This window comes from Parasteatoda tepidariorum, chromosome 4 (genome assembly GCF_043381705.1).
Source record: "Parasteatoda tepidariorum isolate YZ-2023 chromosome 4, CAS_Ptep_4.0, whole genome shotgun sequence".
In the NCBI taxonomy this organism is placed as follows: Eukaryota; Metazoa; Arthropoda; class Arachnida; order Araneae; family Theridiidae; genus Parasteatoda; species Parasteatoda tepidariorum.
In genome coordinates, this window is record NC_092207.1 from 65564969 (window position 1) to 65583176 (window position 18208).

General features: G+C 29.4%; 2 protein-coding genes across 2 annotated transcripts in view; both read right to left on the minus strand.

The window, feature by feature from the left end:
• LOC107452389 (zonadhesin-like) overlaps nt 1–18208 on the minus strand; it is a 547551-nt gene that overhangs the window by 384270 nt on the left and 145073 nt on the right. The gene's annotated exons all lie outside the window — the stretch shown is intronic.
• The window catches only part of LOC107453577 (O-acyltransferase like protein), a 37308-nt gene continuing 29760 nt past the window's right edge, over nt 10661–18208 (minus strand). The window contains exons 14-15 of the mRNA XM_043047163.2: nt 16009–16151; nt 10661–11093 (exon numbers count right to left, since the gene is read on the minus strand). Coding sequence (XP_042903097.1) covers nt 10824–11093; nt 16009–16151 — 413 coding nt within the window. The 3' untranslated portion in view covers nt 10661–10823. The remainder of the gene's footprint in view (nt 11094–16008; nt 16152–18208) is intronic.

Consider the following 18208-nt stretch of genomic DNA (forward strand, 5'->3'; position numbering starts at 1 on the left):
AAGCAAGAAGAAGAAGAAGAAGAAGAATGACTGTGAAGTTTCTATCTAGGTAAATGAATAGGCACGGTTTTCTACGCATTTTTTCCGCTGAATTAAATGAGATAAAAGCAAAATTCATGGAAGTTTGATAATTATGACAATTTCTTAAGTAAAATTTTGAACTTATACTTTTTTTAGCATCTAGCATTGGCATTTAGACAAGTGAAACAGTAGTGTTTCTTGTATGAATTTTATATTAAATTCAATTAAATGAAAATTAAAATAATCAATAGAATTAATCATTTCAAAGCTATAAGAGTTTTATGTGAAAACGGGTATAAATCAAAAACTGCAGCTTTCATTCATAAAATCGTCACATAACAACAAAAAAAATTGCTTGAGAAACAATCTATCCAATGTGTAAATGGTAGTCTCAGACTACATGTCAGTACAAAGAGAACAAATTAGCTCAAAACTGCAATTATTGTAATGATGATACTAATGATTTTTAAGTTTTCAATCTTGATGTAATTAAGTTTCTACTGGTTTCATTCAAGTGAGTGTAATAAAATACATTAGAGATAGCACCACATTTAATGAGAAAAAATATATTACTTTCTCAGCTCTAATGACAGCGAGCAATTTTTAACTGAGATCTTTCAAAATAAAATAAAAAGTATGGTTATATAATATTAGATAAAAATTTGTTTTTATTTAATATTGAGAGTCACAAACTCTCCTGAATAACACATATATTAACTATTATAGATTACTTAAGTCATTAAATGCTTATCCCCTTTTTCAGATTACAATTCAACGGATTGGTGGTAAAGATAATCAGTATTTTCTATTTGTGAAAAAAAAATGGTTCTTGATAGAATTTTTTTTTTTTTACACTTTTCCAGAAATCAAAATTTCTGAATAAGTTTTTTGTGATCCATGATGACTCAGGGGTTAGAGCCCTCGCCTCATAATGAGCTGGCCCAGGTTAAAATCCCAGTGATGGATGGTCGATATGAATTCTGCGCCCAACTAGCTCCGACTAAGCTGCTGATGTAAAATATCTTCAGTGGTAGACGGATCATGAGTTAGAGTCCCCTTGAAGCCAGGCTAAGCATGGGAAGTTCTGTGGTTTTCATCTCCATATAACGCGATGGTTCCATCAAAAGGTCCTCCACGAAGGCGAATTCCATCGAATACTTGATTCTGAAGTTCTCTTGTCTTCTGGATTGAGTTCGAAATTACAAGGCAACGGAGTGAAAAGTTGGTAGACATAAACTCAAAATTGGGTCGCCAGTTCAACAACAGTTCAAAGAATAAATAAATAAAATAAAATAAAGTTTTTCTGAATCTATCAGATGGTGCTATTGGTTTTCAATTACGTTTTTATATGTAGAATTCTGTTATTAACCTATAAATTTTTCAAAAACTTCAATTTTCACCTTCTATACAACGGTAAGTTCAATTCATCCGCACCTTTCCATGTAAAATGCTGCTACAATTTATAATTTTTATCGTTCATCGCTAACTTTAATCTATGCGTTTTAAATAGTTTAAGCAAGTGGAATAAATCAACAGTTCGTAAATTTTTAAAATTTTAGGATAATGTAATAATCTTTCAAGCTCTTAAAGTACAGGCAATTTTAGTTAAATAAGTTATTTAAATAAATAAAAGGAGATAGAAAATTTTCTGTAAGAAAAGTGTTCTATATTTTTAGCTCGGAATAGCGAGATATTTTTTAGACCAAATTTGCAAAATATTTTTGCATGTACAAGTTTAAAAAGTGCAGAAAATATATAGTATTAAATTGGGGATTAATATTGTTATAATTTATAATAGCGTACACTTGCCAAACGGTTTTTAATATAATAGTGTAACAAAATATGTAGTAAAGAGTTTTGATTAAAATTTAAATATTAAGTAACTATTGATAAAATATAAATATTTAAATTTCTATCAATATTTCTATTAATATTATGTCTAAGCTTAAAAATATTAAGTGTTTTATAGTTATGTTTTATACTAATGTTTCATAATTATAATGTTTCCTTCAAAATACAGACTTTCTATGAAATACATATTTGTCATTACTGTCTTTCTAGTCATTAAAATAATTTAATTTTCTTTTTTGTATATCTAACATCTACATATAAAACAGTTAATAAAACAGTATTTTAAACATTTATGACTGTAATTTAATCAAATATATGTTTTGAAATACTTTAAAAATATAGAGCAAAAAAATTCTTTAAAACTGATTCTTCTTAAAATAATTAATCTGCATACAGCCTAAAAAAAAGATAAATTCTTAAAAAATGATTTTTGCTTAAAATAATTATAAAATCCCGTGTATCAGAAAAAAAATATAAATTTGAAAAATAACTTTACATGAAACATTCATAAAACTGTATAAAGCACAAAAAACATAAATTTATGTTTCTGTACTTAAAACAATTATAAAAATGCATGTTGCACAACAAAAAGCATAATTTGAATGAAAGAAACTATTTTATTTGAAATAATTATACAACTTCACACATATCGCAGAGATGTAACCAATTTTCTTTGGCTTCAGAACCTTTAATTATCAACGTTCTGGTGGCAAGTTCGATATTGCAAATTTTGTATATAAAGACATCTATGAAAGTATTTATTAATTACTTCCATTATATATTTAATAAGAGTATTAAATTTATTCGAAATTAAGTATATTCAGTTAATCGTATTTTGAATATATTTAATAAGAAGAATGGAGCCGTGTTGTTTCAGGAGATAGAGCGTTCGCCTTCCAATGATGTGAATCGAAATCGGATCCCGGCGATACGAATTCCGCTCCCGACTCGCACCGACCACAGTGCTGACGTAAAATATCCTCAGTGGTAGACAGATCATGGGTTAGAGCTGTGTTTCCCAACCTTTTTTGTGCCATGCCCCACCTAAGACTTTCTAAAATTCTTATGCCCCCCCCCCTATGTAACATATACATAATTTTTAATATTAAAAAATCGAATTGTTCACTTGAGAAACTTAGGAAATTGTTAGCGAAACAAAGTAAGTAAATTTTCAGAACATATAATGAAAAACTAAAATTCAAATAATTTTAATAAAGATTTTTCTATAATAATTTAATATTTTAATTTAGTGAGATTCTTGCCCTTGATGCTTGCTGCACGTAGATTTTATCTTAGGTTCCAATTTGGTTAGCTTCAGTCTCAAGTCTCCCCGTTGTGTTATATCCAGACGATTTCTTTTTTTTACCAATAAAATCATTTACAGCACTAAATCCACATTCAGCTAAATATGAAGATGGAATCGGTAACAATAGTTTTCTTGCACATTTGATTGAATTTGGGTATTTGTTTTCTGTTTCCTCACGAAGCCATGCCATCACTCCTTTCATATTAAATAAAGTTTTAACTGACTCATCATTTTGCATTTCTGCAAGTTCTTCTTGATATATTTGATATATCAGACAAATCCACTAACATGGACTGCAACATCCATGTTGGAAAATAAATTTGTTTTAAATCAGAATATCTTTCTTTTAAATCAGCCGATAGAATTTTCAGATGATAGACAATAACAAGTAAAGGGGTATCATTTACTTCACATTTTTGGAGCCAATGAAACTGTTCAAAGTTTTTGTTGTTAATATATTTCTGACATAACTCAATAAGGGTAATGAAGCCAAATATCTTCGCTTTTGCATCAACAAGAGTTTTATTTGTTCCTTGAAGTTTCTTATTTAATATATTCAGTTTTTCAAAGATATTGGCTAAATAACTCACAAATGCTTTACCATCGACTGTAAACAGATACTTCATTTCAGGTTTGTCGCTTAAAAAATCCCTAAGTCACATAATATTTATTGACCGCAATTATTTAAGAATTTGCTTTTTTCTTTCGATTTTGTCACCGAAATCTCGCATTGCATTTAAATGGCCCAGAGCAAAAGGTTTAAACTCATGTCGAGTCCATTTTTGAATTGCCCCCCTTTACAATCAAATTGCCGCCCGGTAGGGCGTGGGCCCCACGTTGGGAAACACTGGGTTAGAGTGAGTCCCCTAGCCGTCAGGCTAACTGTGGAAGGTTTTCGGCGTTTTCTCTACATGTAACGCAAATGCAGGTTAGTTCCATCGAAAAAGTCCACCTGGAGGACAAATTTCTCGAAATACTCGATCCAGGAGTTTCCTGGTCTTCTGGATTGGGTTCAAAATTACAAGGCTACAGAACTGAACGTTAGTAGTCGTAAACCATGAATTGGGTCTGCTGTTCAACGACGGTTATAAAATAAAATAAGAAGAATGAATTTCCTCAGAATCAGGTTATAAAAGAATGAATTTGGAATGAACCTTTGAAAATATAAATCAAGAATTCGAGCTTGCAATTTTCAGCTTCAAAATTCAAATTGATTTAAAATTGAATTAAATTCATTAAGGAAATTTTTTACCTGTACCAACCTACTTGTTGTTGTTGTTGTTGACGTATGCCTGTTTAGGCAGAGGGGGTGCGATTGTTCTTGTTTTTCAGTGGCGCCATCTATGGCCAATAATTCGACTTCTGCCATACCATACGTCGCACCCGTTTATAGGGCGGACCCATTCATTCATCCACAGATCGTAGTTTTGACCTGAATCAGAGAACGATCGATCTCCAATCCAGTACCCCCAGAGGTGTTGATTTGTTATGGGAACATGGAGGACTTTTGCGACTCGACAGATTTAACGTGCATCAGTCACTTTACTACACGGGTACCAACCTACTAAAGTATTTATCTTTCATTCAAAGAAATATATTTTTATTCTGTTTAATTTTTTTTATTATTATTATTCTGTTTACTGTGACAATTGAAGCCAACAATTTTCCTCATCGGTCAGTATTAGGGTCGAATATTTCATCAGAGGGGGGAAGAATAAGTGATGAATTTGGTAACAGTTTTTACCAAGGAAATGTTAAAGCTCGCTTAAAATAGAGAATTCTTAGAATTTAGAAAAAATATTATCTAGTTTTTTAATTGTAATTTTAATTACACAAATATTGAGTGAAAAATTGTGATCTTCGAGGCGACTGTGTCCCTTCATTTAAGAAATGTGAGGGGGCTAAATTCCTCTCCCCCTCCCCTTCATCGGTCCCCATCATACCCTTTTAACTCTTCCACGGAGTACTGGGGTTTCTTGAAACACCATATGGGAACCACTGCTTTATAGCTCAATAAAACATTAAAAAAATTATACGGGATCTTTTAGAAACATGAATTGGGGCTAGGATAACCTAGTTGGCAGAGCGCTGGACTCACGCTCGTAAGATCGGAAGTTCGAATCCAGCCGGCTGAAGACTCCCTGTGTAGTAAACGGTGACTGCTGCACGTTAAATCTGTCAGGTCACGAAGTCCTCCATGTTCCCATAACAAATTACAAATGTTGGGGTACTGAATTGAAGATTTATTGGTTCAGGTCAAAACTACGATTTGTGGAAGAATGAATGGATGTATGAATGGGTCCGCCCTCTGAAGGGATGCGACGAATAGGTGTGGCTGAAGTAGAATTTTTGACCATAGATGGCGATACTGGAAAACAAGAACAATTTTACCCTTTGCCTTAACGGCCAATGACAACAGTAAGAGAAACATGAATTTACTTTTTCAATGTAACACTTGGTTATCTAACTTTAAACTTGTAAAAGATTACAGAATATTTATAAACAAACGTTTCTAAATTGAATAACAATTTAATAAATTGAATAGCTTGTTGGGCAATGTTCGTTTTTCGTAAAAAAGAAGGACTGAAAAAACACTTACAAATGAAAATTAACTGGAATATAATCCTGTGTTATGACATAATCTTTAACACATGAACAAATTGAAACAGTCACGATTATTAGATTTATAAAACACGAACGTGCCAACATGAATAATGCATCTTTTACAAAGTTTCCTTTTTGGTATGATGTCAGTTATGTCATCATTTTGTTACATCAAGTAATAAATAATTATGAGATTCTTGAATTACTCTTTAATTAACCTTGACATTTTATTCCAGTTTTAATGTGAAGGTCAAAAAAATTTGCCATGCATACCAGGCAAAAAGTATTAGACGTATTATTATTAAAAAGTATTAAAGTGACCCTTTTTCATTACCAGTCTCTTATTAAAACTAAATACAAGTATCCATGAATAAATTAAAATGAGGATTTAAAATTGAATAAAATTTGATGTGAGAGTATTATTAATTTCTAATAATAAGTTGTAAGTAAAGTTTAAATCATAAAATTGCATTTATAGAGTAATATAAATTTTTAATTTTTGCTTTAATTTTTAGTTTTTAGCAAATTATTTTTTCAAACGTGGCTCAAGGCATAAATTATAATATACTAAATTTGTGTTTTCAGGAAATTGAATTAGTCATGACTAATAAATAAAAATTTCCAAATTGATTCGTGTCCAAACGATAATTAACAAACACATTTTCACGGATAACTGCACTTACACCTAAGGATCTACGCAACAAAATTTGCTGAAATTCCGTAGTTAATAAGGCGTTTCATCGTGATTTTAATAAATAGTAATTAATTCTGTAATAATCAAATCACCTTTCAATCATGTATAAGGTCTATGAAATTCATTGCAACTTTGTGTTTTAGCATTTTATTAAAAGCCAGGACAAAGTTCAATCGAATAGTAATTTCAAATTTTGGTGTCTAATCTTCATCATTCTTTGCATTGAACTTCTCGAGGAATGCTCAAATTCTCTATTTTACCAATAACAAATGGATACATTATGTTATAAATATATATAGGGTGTCCCGCAAATGTTGAGATAAACTTCTAGTGGAAATCAGTCACCTCATGGGGATTAAGAATTACCTAGGAAACCATGATCGCAAATGTCATCCTACGCTGCTAGGGACGCTTTCCTATTATGAACAGGACATGTTTTTCACGTACCTTTGAACTTTTGAACTTGCACTTTTATTTTTCAAAAATATTTTAACTTCATATAAAGTTTATATTGCTATTATAACTATCGTTGAATTGCCAACCCTATTTTTAGGTTAACGATCACTAATGTAGCCTTGTCATTTTGAATCTAATCCAGATGACAAGGAAACTCCTGAATCAAGTATTGGGGTACATTTGCCTTCCTGGAGGACTTTTTGATGGAACCAACCCGCATTTGCGTTATATGGAGAGGAAAACGACGAAAACCTTCCACAGCAAGCCTGACAGCAATGGGTTTCTAACCCATTATCCGTCTAGCACTGAGTATATTTTATGTCAGCACTGCGATCGGTGCGAGCCGGTTGCGGAATTCGAACTGACCAGTCATCGCTGGGATTCGAACCCGTTCACCTCATTGGAAGGCTAACTCTCTATTTCCCGAGGCAAATATATATGTTACTATTAGTTAGTGTTGACTTTTTTTTTACTAAAGTGTAGCTTATCTAAATAGTTTATTTATGGTAAAGCATTTCATCTCAGAAAACGTAGTGAAAAACTCCTCAATAAAAATTTTATTTTGCATCATAGAGTGTAAATTTATCCCTATTTGTCAATACAAATAGAATCTTGATAAATTGAGTAGTGTCATGTCCTAAGGATAAGCTATCGCTTTGTTCAAAGCAATTCATATATTTTCCACTTCAGTTCAGAAGCAAAATGAGGTTATTTATTAAAGCATAGCTAATCGAAACAGTTTAAACATGGTTAACTATTTCATGTCAGAAACCTGGCTCACAACCGTCAGATGGATTTGATGATGATTTGAAATATATTTGATGATGATATAAGTTGTTGCGATGACGCGTCTCAAGAAATTTACATTGACATGATTTCTCAATATAAAAATCACGATGTTTTATTGAATTAATTAAACTATTTTTTGAATAAATCATTTTAAGACGGAGTCAGAATTGGTTTCATGTCTGAATATCATTCAAACTAAACAGCAGAGTAAATATTAACTAGATGAGTTGGAAATTGTTATAGATAACCTCTAACTCGTTATATGACCTTGGGATATTTTAAAAAATAACGTAGGTAATATTGACACACGATTTTGAATGCATACTATCATTAACATATTCGTTTTTTAAATTCATTTCATGAGGTAACTCAGAAATTTTTCTGATGTAATGGAACATCAGTTATAGATGTCACCACGAATGACAGAAATCTATAGAATGTCGACTTTCACGGGTGAATGTCAACAATCACATAGTCGCTTTGGTGAATGTCTGAAATATTTGTTATATCCGATTTGATATTAATTTATTCGTTGATATAATTATATTTATTTGATGTTTTAATATCTGCTAAGGATAGATTAGGAGAAATATCAGTGTTCGGAAAACCCTCAAATGTATACCGGTCAATCGCACTAAATATTAAAAAACATCAGTGTAGGATATACCGGGCAGAGGCATTTAACTAAACCTAGTATATGTTTCGGACATTTATCAAAGAGACTATGTGATTGTCAACATTCACCGGCGAAAGTCAACAACCACCAATTTCGGTTATGCACAGTAACATGGATATTGATAGTAGCTGATATCAAATTTTCCTATTAACATATCATATTCTTAAAACAATTAATTCTTGCGCAGTTGGAAACTATTTTAAACTGCGACCCGATTAGAAACGAATTGGCATGATAGAGTTACGAAAAATAGCTGCTATTTTTTTCAATAATCTGATTTAAAAACTTTTAAACCCTGCTGTTAAAAATGTTAAAAATGAACTTTTGAAGAAACAATTTTAATATTTCATCATCGATATTTCCAAAACACTAATTAAAATTAGGAGGAAACATCATTTTTCCCAACAGATGCATTCTGTTAAACGCTTAATATTTTTTCAGTTTTTAAATAAGTATAACAACTGTAATAATGCAAATAACAATTTTAAATTAACTTTTCATTAATTGAAAATATTTAATTTATTAGTTAATATCAGTAATATAAACTTTATTTCTCTATTTACTGTTATATTCTTATGGTCAATAATTTCTCTTGTGCAAAATTGGATATAACTTTAAAACTATGAAAACTCGCAGTTTTAATATTAAATTCTAAATAAAAGCAACTTTGTTTAATTTAAACTAACAGATAGATAATATTAAATATACATTAGAGTTCAGTTTTTAAAAAGTGCACAAACAAATAAATTTCAGCAAGTACGAACTCGTATAAGCATAAAAATATTTTTACAGTGAGGTAACATTTGTCAAAGACAATCTCAGTTTATAAGAACTTAACTGAATTTATTCTTAAAAATCAACTATAATACCCCATACTACGCAAAAGTTTCCAATTTTTGGCATTCAGTTCTTATTGAGTTTGTAAATAAATAATTAACTTGTGAAATAGAATGAGAATTGAGCATGAAATAGAACACTGAAGAGTGTCCTATTTCAGTTTTCAGTTCAATAATAATACTCACTCAATAATTGATATAAAAATGGCCCTTATCCATTTCTAGGGTTTTAAAAATGCTTTTCATCAGTGCAGACTTAAAACGTCCTCAGTGGTACACGAATTATGGGTCAGAATTCTCTTGGTGTCAGGCTAACCGATAGAGATTTTCCACTTTATGTAACACAAATGCTGGTTATTTTCGTCAAAATGATTCTCATTAAGGCTAGTTTCTCCCAATGCTTGATCCACGAATGCCTTTGCTTAACTTCACTTGAAAAAAAATAGTCGTATACACAAAAATTTATGTTCAATGACGGTAAAAAAATAAACTACGATGCAAACCTATTTAATTAGGCGTCACTGGTATCAATAATGTCTGTGGATTTTTTTACAGTTTTTTAGCGATTAAGGTTGTTTATTGTATTATTTCAAGAACTATTAAAGAGTTATCATTAGCTTTATTGAAATCATATCATACATATTGTGTTTACAAAATTATTATTCTCTAAATTCTCAGAATAACCAGCTCAACGTTGAAACTTCATATTGATATTTTGAACCTTAATACAGTACAAATTTGCTGCAAACTTGAAAAAGTGTTAAATTTAATTATGCTTCCATTCAAACTGAACCATAGTATCTCAATATCCTCTTTAAGAATTATCATAGTGAATCTAAATTTAGCACCATATTGCTGTTGCAGTTAATTTGAATGATATTATAGTTCAAAAAGATGAAAACTTCCAATAATGGGTCTGTTTCCCGACACGGAGCTTTTGGAGCCAGTTCCAATCTGTGCCGTTCGAAAGCAAACTGGAACTCTTAGTCGGTTTTCATCTTAATAGAAAAGTAGAGATATTCCTTCCGTTTCTCTTTATAATAATTTCAATAGCCTTGAAAACTAACTTTTCATTTTAATACAAAATATTTTCAAACATTCAACCGACAATATTTTTGTTCCTTTTTCATCAAAACACTTCATATAAAATTGAGAGTTTTGATTTGGAACATACAAAGTAGAACTATCAAACTATATTCAGTAATAATATTCCCTATGTTTGTAAATATCGTAAATTTTATTTCGAAACTCTTTGGGTTTAACAGTTTTATTGTAGCCTTATTTTCCTACGGAAACATTTAAATATTAATAAAAGGATTATTATAAAGTGGCGAATAATGAAGTCACTCAGTTAAATGATTAAATGCCGTTAATCTCTAAACAATAGTCTTCTATGAAGTTAAAGAAATTTGGAGCAGGCTCATAAAGCCGTGGAACAGATCTCTTACAATTTTATTGAAAGTTTTACAAATACTGTTTAAACAAAAATCCATCATATAACACAATAAATATTCTGCCGCTATTATACAAGAGGTATTTTTTATGAATGTCATAATCAGCATAATTGCAGTTTGGGTGAAATGTAAGACCTTATGAGGAATACTCATAAGCTTTATTATCCATACAGTCATATTTTTTGATGCTAAAATCATTCATCTCCATATCACCATTTGTAGCAAATTTCACAGACTTTTTTACATTTTTTCCATTACAATGTTCCTTTTCTGGCACTATATTCAATGCTTCTTTAACTGTGGGGAAAAATACTCCTTCAAACGCCAGAACTGGCGATTCAACCAAAAATGATCCTATTAGAGCCAAAAGACCAGATAGCAATAGAAACCCAAAAGACGTTATAACCTAGAAGAAAAATTTTATTCCAGTATCAAAACAAAAACTAAATTAGATTTAGGTGCTAGGCTGATAAAACCGGTCCTCAAAGTTATTTTTTCCTTAAACACCTCCATGAATAAAATTGATTAAATTTTAATTTCTACATTAAAACAGACCTTAAAATGATAAAATAAAAATTATTTAATGCAAAAACTATATTTTGGAGGGTAAAGGGTTTAGTTATATTTTGGACACTTTTTGCTAAAACCTGATTTTATCATGTGACCTCTAGTCAGATAAAACAGAATATATGTAGAAATAATGAAAAAATAAATTGTCCGTCTTTTTAAATATACTCATATTATAAATTTGGAAATGATATGTTAATTAATATATCAATTTAAATTTAATAGTTTTTTCTAGTGAAATACTTACTTATAGCAACAAATTATTATTATGACCCTCTTACACTGAGAAACATATATAAGTTTTAAAAGCATTCTAAGGATTGCATTTCGAATTTATCATAAATTACGTTAATTGATCAGACTGAAATAACTAAAAAAACTAACTCAGTGGCGCGACAGCCCATTAAGAGGGCCAAGGCCGACTGTGCCCATCTCAGTTTTCTTGACCTTGGGCTCTGGGGTGCAAGAGCATATGTTCCGGTCAGGTGGTCAGCCGAACGCAGAACCCCCAGTGTTAGTTCCCAAGCATGCTTGGTACTCATTTTATCGACCCACTGAAGGGATGAAAGGCTGAGTCGGCCTTGCCCGGCCCAAGGATCGAACCAAGGACCTGTGGCACGGCAGCGCGAAGCGCTACCACTCAGACTGAAATACAAACAAAAAATTTTATATGTTTTTCTGAAAGCTATAGACCTCCCATGTCCATCATTTTCGATTAAGAATACAATAAACTCACACTATTGTATTGATATATTTTCCTTTGGTTATCTTAACACAATATGAGAAGGTGTTTTTTTTTGGATGTGCTGATGACGAAATTATATCTCTTCTTTATTTTGTTTTTCCGATTTCTCTTAAACATTTGGAATTATATATATATATATATATATATATATATCCTTCCACATTTTTATGTTATTAAAAATAATCTTGATTTTCCTGGCATTTTTTGAGGAAATAATTGTTCCTCATGCACCTATGTTTTCCTTAAAGAAATTACACATCTCTTTATTTGAATAAATATTTCTCTATGATTCCTTCTTTGAATGTGTTCATTAGTTCAGAAAATACAATTCTTACTTTTAATTCCCAAAATACATGCGTGATAAATAAATAAAAAAATGTAAATGTTCGGTAAAGTGAGTTATTTTCTGGAAACCGTGAAGGATAAAATCCATAAGAATATTCCTTTTGGAGGAATTGACTGCTAAAGCAATGGATCATATAACTGGATGAAAATTTACTCTGAAGGATAAGGAACATCGTTTTCAAAAGCATGTTCTGTGGATAAACGACTTTTTCTTCCGGGGAAAAAAAACCCAGATTCCGGCGGAAACTAAATCAAGATTAATGTGCGGGACGTCAGTTAAACCCTTTCCTAGGAGGATACACAGCTTATGAGAAAGTCTTTCCTCCAAAGATAGATTCCTTTCGGATGAAGAAAACTGGATATTATTTCCTGCCTTCATCAAATGTCTCTTTCTTATAACATCAATATTTCTTTTTTTCATTTCTTTCTTTTTTTTAATTAAAGTAAATTTAAAAATTTAATTTTCTAAATAAATAAAAAGAAATATATAATGAACCAATACTTCGAGGTTTCACTCATTTAATTGATTTTTCCTTAAATGCTTATCTATTTTATTTGTTTCTGATGGTAACATGAACTCAAATCATCTTTATCTAAGTCTTGGTTGAAGTAAGTTTATCCGGTAAAATACGAAATAGTTAAATATCGCAGATTTAGTTTAAAGGACAGAGTCAATTACTTTTCATTCCAGATGGTAACATAAATTTAAATCATCTCCATTTTGTTATAGAAAGTATTTTAAAAAGAGGAGATGTTAAGGGTGAAAACAAATCCTAATCATATTTTCAGTAAAAATGTTGTAGATTCTTTTGATTCTTAGTCACTGAAAAGGGCCCATTTGGGTGTCGTTTAAAAACTTGTAATAGAAGAACACATAAAAGCAGTCGAAAGCAAATTTTAAAATCCTCTATATTCTACCTAAATGATAGTCCAATACATCATTCCTGGGGTTTGAATTAGTTAGGAATTCGTTATTTAGAAGAAATAACAATGTTTTACAGATATTTATGAGTCTTAACTATTCTTATTTGTAGGCTTTTAAGTCCATGTAAAATATGAAGAATTTTATGGCATGTCCATTTAAACGAGCTAGGAATAGAATGTTGAACTTAATACGCCATANAGCACTCAGTATGCAAAATTTTGAATACCTGTGACTTATCCAGGAAATTCTATTAAAGAACGGAAGTGAGTAATAGAAAGTGTCAAAAAATAGATATTTAAAAAACATGATATCGGGGTTTCATATCGATGTAGTTTATTCGATTTTTGATCGAATTCTACAACGTGAACAGTTTTTAACTTCCACCATACATTTCTCAAGGGAAGAGTTCCGCTCGACTCATACATATGTAACCACCTCAAGAGTGCTATGTATAGGGAAAACACATTTTTGTTTTGAAAAAAGTCAAAGTATATTCATTGCGAGTAGATTTTGAAACAAGTATATATACAGAAACTTACGTTAGTTCAGATCACTATTCCACTATTGACTAAGGTGAGTATTTTGTACTCTGTATGGCATTCATACATTCTATAAAAGCATTGTTTCTATATTTGAAGTAATTTTATCTTTATATTTTTATCCAAATATTAGTAGATTTTTACAAATGAATTTTTTTTATTTACTTCAGTTTCTGAAGATATGACATAATTTGTAATAGTTTATTACTTATCAGCATTTTGTGTTCGTCAATAGTAGCTCATAGAAAATTTCGGATAAAATTACTGTATGAAGTACAAACACTTCATACAGTAGCAACAGTACCAATAATTGCATCATTCGTAAAATCCATTTTCACTGATATTATATTGTAATTTTTACAATTATATTTATTTCATGAGTGATTCAGTGATCATACGTTAATTATAACTGTAAAAAATACGTTATATCAGATCTTTTGTTCCGTAACATGTTCCAGCAAAAACGGATTTTACGTTAAAAAGTACTGGTACCCTCAGTGTCTATCTTTTTAGCGTAATTTAATCTGGTATTTCCTACAGTGAATCCAAGCATGTTCATCAAGTAATTTTTTTTCGCTTCTTTTAAAAAAAGAGTAAAAATTTTATTTTTGATCTTTATTTTACAACTTTTATTATAAAGTCCTTCATCAAGGTATGAAGTATCGATGTTCTGAATTTGTGATGAGTTGTAAAGCTAAATATTTGAATAAATTTCTTTGAGTTGTCTACTTCGAAAACATTTACTTAACGTGGCTACCACAACTGATTAAATTTTAAAGAGTAAATATATAGGAAAAAATCCATTTCCTATATATATATATTTCGATATTAAGATATTTTGATATTAAGAGAGATAATTTTCTTCACTTATTCTTATTAACACTTAAAAGTTCTATAATGACTTAACATAACATAACTATCTGGATGCTATGGCGTGTAAAATTTGCTACGTGAAAACAAATGTTCCGTCTTTCTTTTGCTTTCACAGTTTGAAGTCTTTACTTAGTTCAGGTATGATAAAATCAAGTACTATGCTGTTTTTTCTAATGAGTCGTGGGTTAAAAGACATGAAATTTTCTAATAACTTAATCTAAGTCTAATAATAATCAATACTAAAAATTTTGTCAAATAATAAAAAATTGAAAAAATGAAAAAAAAAATTCGTAAAAAAATGAATTTCAAAATGCAATAGAATTTTTTAGCTTGAGTGAATAATAATTTAGTAGTTAAGTATTACAATAATAAAAATGTTCAAAAAGATTTTTTACAAAATTTATGATAGCTACAACGTAGCTCCGCCACTATCGAATTATTGATTTGCTTATTACGCAATTAATGAGCAAACGCAGTTAGAAAATAAGAGCTTTACATGATAAGTTGTATACACTGAAGAAACTCGGTACTTTTTATCGTGAAATTTATTTTTACCGTAAAATATTATGGAACGAAAAGCATAATTAACCGTAATTTTTATAGTAATATATATTGAAAAATCACTGCATTACTATAATTAATTAAATATTATTCTAATAGTTACTATAGAAATCCTTACGGATTCTGCACCAGGGTGCTAATGGTTTTTACCGTAATTTAATCCAGAATTTTTCATAATGATAAAAACTATAGATTTTTACATTTGTTTGAAAAGAGGGCGGGTATACAGTGAATCCAAGAAAATTGAAATTTTAAAAAAGAATGCAAATATAATCGCAAAAATTCAAATATAATGCAAATAAATCGAAATACTATTTAAGTGTTGTGTCCAGTTTTTAATAGAATAGCTGCTAAATATTGAAATTTGAATTAAAGCTTGACTAGAATGATAAAAACTCTGAAAAGTGGGTACATATTTGAGCCTTTTTTAAAAAAAATGCATATATACATTTCAGCTTTTTTGAAGAGCCATTTAAATAGAGTTTCCAGTTTTTAACAACATGACTAATAAATACTGAAATGTGAATTAAAACTTAACTCGAATGATAAAAGCCATACATTTATATATTTATTTGAAGGAGAACATATTTGAAACTTTTTTTAAATATACATATATATATATATATATATTATTGTTCATCGTTACGTAATGGACATCAACGTTTACGTTCGTATCTAATAATCTTAAAAAATCGTATTTTATATCTTTAATTGATATGAAATATCAATGAAAAAATTTGAATCAGTGAAAAAATTTTGTACTTACAAGCTCAAAATGTGAGAATTCATGAGGGGATTTATATGAACCGATATGCACAATCTCTATTACAGGCTGTATGAGATACACGAGTAGAACTAATCTGGATAAAGGAAACCAGGGTTTCCATGACAGGATTAAATTAATAAAACCTGTAACGAATAATAGAAACATTATTATGTATTGACAGAAAGTTCAAATTATATGAACAAGCTCTACACATTTGTTTCTAACCAAATGCTTAAAAAACTATTAATGATTCATAACTATAAAATACTTAATATTATTTTTTTTTTTCAAATTAAATTCTGGAAATTCTTGAATCTGTAAAAGTATGTGAGGGTATTTTTCTTATTCTCTATTTCCTTACCTTTTTATTCTTGCCTTTTTATTTTTCATTTATTATACTGTCAAATTATAAACATATAATTATAAAATTTATAATTATAAAAAAATTTATCAAACTCAGTTTTGAAACACAATTTAAAATAAAAATTACTAGAAGAATAAAAAAACATTTGATCTTAATTTGGGAATTTATTTATTTAAAACAGAATAATTCCTTTAAATAAATGTGTGCATTTTAATTTCAACTCTTCACATTACTTATTAATATTTTCCAGTAATTTGATTATGCAAGTCAAATTACTAATTTTCTTAGTTATAAACACTCCCTTTTTGGAAGATCTGTACATTTTATTTCAGTAATGAAATATTTCAAGATTTTTTATGAAGTTTCATTTCTTCTTTTAATCACATAAAATAAAGTATTGCTAAATTACAAAAGGTCTGAATTAGTCAGAGTATAAATGACTTTTTGAAAAAGATCAATTTTTTATTATATTGTGAAAAATCTGCTCATTTTGTGTATATCGAAATAAGTTCTTTTTTATGAAAGATAAAACAAAAGTCACGTTTTCAATGGGTTTTAAATATAAAATTATAAATTAAAAACGTCATTGGCTCTATTTTGTTTTACTAAAGGAAGAATCCGTTTAGTAAAGAGTCCGTTTTAACGATTTACTGACTTTGATGAAATATGCGTTGCTGGACACAAAGTTACAATTAGACATCAATTTGCAACTTTCAAAATGAAAAAAATTAGAAATTGTATCTGATATTATTTTCACAAAACACTCGAAATGTTTCTATAACGAAGATTTTAAAATATGGAATAAAATTTTATCCTACCAACTCACAAAGATTTGCAATATAATTTTAGATGATTTGTTTTGCAAATCTTGCTCATTTGGTTTGCTATTAAGTTAAAATCGTTTAAAATGTGTTCTAGCTTAAAATTTCAATTTAAATCAATTATTAAAATCTCTAAAACTAACTCCTCTTTAAAAAATTCTACATTATTAGTCAATAAGTTATTTAACGCTTTCTTCTGCTCTTCGAATACGTCGTTTTCATTACACTTAAAAAAAAGTAACAGTTCGGCTAATTTTTCAATGAATAACAATAGCAATAAATGAAATTATTAATGAACTTGTATAAGCATAATAAAAACATAATATGGATACTATGGTTACTTGCACTTTAAGACGAAGATCAAGAATGTCTACACTCGTGACCCATGATGTGATTTATAAGCAAAATGGAATGTTAAAGTTGAACTAAGTTTCTACACATAAGTTAGAATGTTAAATGATATGAAATTAATAAAACATAGCTCTGTATCAGTCATAGAATTTGTTGAAATATTATTCTTTCTTGTTTACATCTTTTACTTAACTTATATTTATTATTTGTTTATGTATTTTATTGTAACCGCGATATATTTTTGTTTTGATTAACTGTCAACTACGATGCACAATTAGTTTGTTTATGTTTTACATGACTTGATGGCTTACCTGTCTGTGTTAAGTAAGAAATATACAATGACAGGATTGAAATTTTTGTGAAAAACTCATTGCAAAAGAGTATAGAATATGTCTCTTAAGAGAATTGATACTTGAGGGGCTTGGTTTACTCAAAATAAAGTGGATAGAACAGTTTCTAATGTAAACAAATTCCCCATTTCAACAACCAATCATAATCGAACTACGCATGCAACGTTACTTGCAGACATCTGATTATTTGTTGATATAAACTATTCGCTTTTAACATTTAATTTTTCCCTGCTTATAGCTCAGTTAGTTTCAGCTTTTCACTATCAACTCGATATATATAAATATATATATACAAATATATATATATATATATA